We start from the raw sequence: 5,847 nt of genomic DNA on the forward strand, positions 1-5,847 counted from the left end.
TTAATAATGATTAAATAGTAAATTAGTAGCAAATAATGTGTATGTTTGATATTAATAGTGATTAAATAGTAAATTAATAGCAAATATTTTTTATGTTATATTAATAATGATTAAATAGTAAATTAGTAGCAAATATTTTTTATGTTATATTAATAATGATTAAATAGTAAATTAGTAGCAAATACTTTTTATGTTTGATATTAATAATGATTAAATAGTAAAGTAGTAGCAAATATTTTTTATGTTTGATATTAATAGTGATTAAATAGTAAAGTAGTAGCAAATATTTTTTATGTTTGATATTAATAATGATTAAATAGTAAATTAGTAGCAAATATTTTTTATGTTTGATATTAATAGTGATTAAATAGTAAAGTAGTAGCAAATATTTTTTTTGTTTGATATTAATAATGATTAAATAGTAAATTAGTAGCAAATATTTTTTTGTTTGATATTAATAGTGATTAAATAGTAAAGTAGTAGCAAATATTTTTTATGTTTGATATTAATAATGATTAAATAGTAAATTAGTAGCAAATATTTTTTGTTTGATATTAATAATGATTAAATAGTAAAGTAGTAGCAAATATTTTTTTGTTTGATATTAATAGTGATTAACTAGTAAATTAGTAGCAAATATTTTTTTGTTTGATATTAATAGTGATTAAATAGTAAATTAGTAGCAAATATTTTTTATGTTTGATATTAATAATGATTAAATAGTAAAGTAGTAGCAAATATTTTTTTGTTTGATATTAATAATGATTAAATAGTAAATTAGTAGCAAATACTTTTTATGTTTGATATTAATAATGATTAAATAGTAAATTAGTAGCAAATATTTTTTATGTTTGATATTAATAGTGATTAAATAGTGAATTAGTAGCAAATATTTTTTATGTTTGATATTAATAATGATTAAATAGTAAATTAGTAGCAAATATTTTTTATGTTTGATATTAATAATGATTAAATAGTAAATTAGTAGCAAATATTTTTTATGTTTGATATTAATAATGATTAAATAGTGAATTAGTAGCAAATATTTTTTATGTTTGATATTAATAATGATTAAATAGTAAATTAGTAGCAAATATTTTTTATGTTTGATATTAATAATGATTAAATAGTGAATTAGTAGCAAATATTTTTTATGTTTGATATTAATAGTGATTAAATAGAAAATTAGTAGCAAATATTTTTTATGTTTGATATTAATAATGATTAAATAGTAAATTAGTAGCAAATATTTTTTATGTTTGATATTAATAGTGATTAAATAGTGAATTAGTAGCAAATATTTTTTATGTTTGATATTAATAATGATTAAATAGTAAATTAGTAGCAAATATTTGTTATGGTTGATATTAATAATGATTAAATAGTAAATTAGTAGCAAATAGTTTTTATGTTTGATATTAATAGTGAATTAATAGTAAATTAGTAGCAAATATTATTTTGGTGTTATATTAATAGTAAATTATTAGCAACAATTTTTGGGTTTGAGATTAATTGTGAATTATTGGTAAAATGGTGAGAGTTTAAAATTTAAATAAACATGAACAAAGCTTCTTTCTTAAAACTGCAAGCCTGTGGAACTTTGTTCCGTTTTCCTACTTTCCAACTGACTACAACATGGTCATCTTCAAGTTCAACTTAAACAAATTCTTGATGAACGGTTCCCCTTAACTTATCCCATTTACCGAATTTCTACCACTAACGATTCCTATGATATTGTCCAATGTACTACTGTACACTCTTTAATCTGTATCCTTGAGTGGCCTCCGGGCCTTGATAATGGTGACTTCTTTTTTTTCTTTATTTCATAGGGACTGCCTTCGGATACCACATGCTGACATGGGGTCTTTACGTTGATGTTCTTCTAATGGAAGCTGATCCGAAGAATCGAACTGTGGACCAAATCTTGAGGGAAGAAATCACTGAACCGTTTGGTAATGTAACAATATGGCTAAAATTTTTGCTTAATTATTATTTTTTGTCCTTTAGTCCTCATGCTCCAGTAGCAATGTTTCTGAGAACCATTTGGTAATGTAAGAATATTTCTAAAATTTTTGCAAAATCGGCTTTCAAATAGTACAGAAAACCAACTCTCTTCCTGATCTACATCAATGACATCCCTAAACAGATACTTAAATCATTCGTTGACATCTATGCTGATGACACGACCATCTACGGCAACATATCAAAGGCTGTAAATGACAAAGTTCTCTCTGATTCTCTCTCCTCTGATCTCAAGTGCGTGGTTCAGTGGGGGAAGATGTGGCTAGTTACCTTTAATGCATCCAAAACCAAACTCCTATCCTTACATCATCAACACTCTGATACCCATCTGGCATCAATTGAAATGGATGGCTCTCACCTAGGAGAAGTCCCATGTTTTGACAAGCTTCTGGGCTTTACCTTTACTCCTTAACTGAAATGAAACACATACATCAAGTCTGTTGCCAATGACGCTGGAAAGATGGCGGCTTTCTTTTCATATCATATATATATATATATATATATATATATATATGTCAAGAATTGTATAAGTCAACTGAATTAAAAGAGTAAATTATAAGATGGTCAACATCATAAATTTTGGAATATAACCTATTTGTCATTTATTCTCTCTCTCTCTCTCTCTCTCTCTCTCTCTCTCTATATATATATATATATATATATATATATATATATATACACACACACACATAATAGAACAAGCAATTTAGTTGACAATATCTTAGTTCACCAATTCCGATACAAGTATTGGAAGTGGGGAATACAATCACAAACAACATCGGGTCTCCTTGCTAGTCGTGAATAGAGCATACAAAAAAATAATTATTTATAAAATCAACCCCCCTCTTCCGATAAAAAAAAAAAAAAAATGCAAAAATCCATTTCATCCGTACGTGTGGTATCGATTACCATTAAACGGAACTCCTTTTACTTCTTGTAGGAATCGATTTCTTCCAAGGAACACCGACTTCGGAACAGTATAGGATCAGGCCCAGCGTTTATATGCAGTCTCTATGGGACCAGAAGTATCATCTAGTCAGTAAAGTCTTTTGGAAGAGCATAAAATATAGGATCTTCAGTGGAAATGGATACGACCATATCGCCGAACGGGCCGTCGCTGATTTGGTCGTAAGTTTTTCTTAACCTTGCTCTTCCCTTTTTTTTTTTTCATTAATCATTTTTTCTTTCTAGACGTTACAACATGGCAAGGAAGAAGAAAAAAAAAGTAACAAAACAACCAGGACAAAACTCAAAGAAAACCAACCTGCCTCCTCCCTTGAGGCTTGCATTTACTAATATCCGCGGGCTTAGAACTCTATACACAACACAAATAACCCAGAACTATTCACACAGATAACAAAAAACCTTATCCTCCTCAATCAGAACGACAAACTAAACAACATACTTAAAACAACAAAAATAATAAAAAGCAAACGCCAACCCAAAAACTTAAAACACATCCTAACTTCCTCAAAACTCGTCCCACATACTACAAAAGGAGTTACAAAATACAACAAACCGCGATGTGGAGTATGTGACATAATAATAGAAGGTAACACATACACATTCAAAATCCCAGCACAAACATTCAAAATAAAAAAGGATCTAAATTGCACCTCCAGAAATGTAGTATATGCACTAAGATGCACAACATGCAACAAATCCTACATAGGCGCCACCAAAAATTTCAGCAATAGAGTGGCCTTACATAAGAGCAACATCAAAATTGCAGATAACAGACACCTCTATGTTTCAAAACACGTGCACACATGCAGTGGAAACAGCTTCAAAATAATGCCAATCTTCCAAACAGACAATTATTATTATTATTATTTTTATTTACTTACACAGGAAAAAAATTTCATCACCAGATTCATTCCTGAACTGAACAGAGCTTAATATCAACACACAAAAACATGAAATGCAAGGCACACTCGCATGCACACCCATACACATACACATATACACACCCACACATAAATCACAACCGACACATTGAAACACACACACACGCGCGCGCGTGTATACAACCACACACAGACATAACACCCTTATCTCTAATACAACACACTGAACAATACCAACCCTACTTAACCTCGAAACCAACAACACTAGGAAACACCTAGAATCTGTTAGAAAGGGTGTAAATAAACATTAATAATTTTATTATATCATAATTAGGATCATTTAATTCATTTTTATGTAAATTATAAAATTATTAATTCCATCTACTAACTAACTAACTAATGAATTAATTTTACTCAAACAATTTTCACTACATAAATATATGCAAATAATAGGGGGGAAATAAGTTCAATCCAGCGACTGACACCCTTTCTAACTCAACAATAAACAACAACATATGCAAATAATAAATAAAATATTTATCAATATTCAAATTTTATTTTTAGCTGCGATATTTTAAGTCTAAAAAATTCTTATTTTTTACTTTACTAGAATATCTTGTTCTTTACTTTTCCAGGTTGAATGTCTTGTCCTTTACTTTTCCAGGTTTAATAAAATCTTAAGAATATTACTTTTCATGCGCGCATTTTTCCATATATATATATATATATATATATATATATATATCTATATAAATAAAATGAACTCATTTTTTCCCGTCTGATTTTGACATTAATAGGATTAAAAATCAAGATATTTCATGCAAATATAATATGAACAAACGGCAGAACAATATCTGAGGTGTGTTATAGGCTTATTATTTCTCAAATTCCTCGATAATCTTAGATTTCTATACTTTTTCTGCTGAGAAGTCACGGCCAAAATCGGTTAAGATCAATGGAAGTGGTGAAATATTTTCTCTCTAATAAATTCCTCCTCCCCCTGCCACCACTTAACACCGTTTGGGGATCGTTCACAAGGAAAAGTTCAGAAGAGAACACCGGTTTGGCTTCGTAGTTCTTTCATGTGAAGTTATTTAAAATCACTAAACTAAGCTGCAGTGCTCTGTGGCGTAGTGGTTAGTGTGCTGGACAATTCACATTATATTTTCACGTTCGCGCCGACCTACTGTAGTCGGTTTTTTTTTTTTTTTTTCTAAACAACTGGAATGGACTTTTCTTGGTGGCCGAACTGTTAACGTTGCAGATGTTTTTTTTTTGTTTTTTTTTTCACACTTTATTTTCCTACTTTTACTCATGACTCCGGGTTTGATCCTTCCTACTTACCTACCATAACATTTTTTAAAACTCCCCCCCCCGTCCCGGAAACAAACACTCGGGCAACGCCGGGTACCCCCGCTAGTATATATATATATATATATGTATTGTATTCTTTTTATCTACATAAATATTAGTAGATTATTCTTTCTAATTATATAAGTATAGAGTTACACCTATATATATATATATATATATATATATATATATATATGTATTGTATTCTTTTTATCTACATTAATATTAGTAGATTATTCTTTCTAATCATTAGTCTTATTTACTTTCTTCAATCCCCTTTTATGGCTAAATATGTTATATAAAAAAGATAATAAATATTAATTTCATTCTGTTTTATTATTATTATTATTATTATTATTATTATTATTATTATTGTTATTATTATTATTAATAATTTTAATATATTGTTTTATCATTATTTTTATATATTTATTTAAAAGAAAACGTGAAAACTTTAAACTTATATCATTTAGTATAAAGGGCTTAATTAATTGTAGACTTATATATATATATATGGATGGTAAATATGTTGGTTGCTTACATTCGCTGTCACTTTTGACATGTACGCTTTTAACGCTAAGATTGTGTTTTTTGTTTGTGTTGTTGTAATAACGCGTCTCGTCAT

At 28.3% G+C, this 5,847-nt stretch overlaps 1 protein-coding gene across 1 annotated transcript; it reads left to right on the plus strand.

Annotated features, from left to right (window-relative positions):
- The first annotated feature begins 1,808 nt into the window (after positions 1–1,808).
- LOC145273778 (uncharacterized) lies at positions 1,809–3,180 on the plus strand. The gene is made up of 2 exons (XM_080127116.1): positions 1,809–1,952; positions 2,963–3,180. Exons 1-2 carry the CDS (start codon positions 1,850–1,852, stop codon positions 3,163–3,165), a joined length of 306 nt encoding a protein of 101 aa, XP_079983242.1. The 5' UTR covers positions 1,809–1,849; the 3' UTR covers positions 3,166–3,180.
- Positions 3,181–5,847: the final 2,667 nt, after the last annotated feature.

This window comes from Euprymna scolopes, unplaced genomic scaffold (genome assembly GCF_053919585.1).
Source record: "Euprymna scolopes isolate OS-2025 unplaced genomic scaffold, ASM5391958v1 sca16, whole genome shotgun sequence".
In the NCBI taxonomy this organism is placed as follows: Eukaryota; Metazoa; Mollusca; class Cephalopoda; order Sepiida; family Sepiolidae; genus Euprymna; species Euprymna scolopes.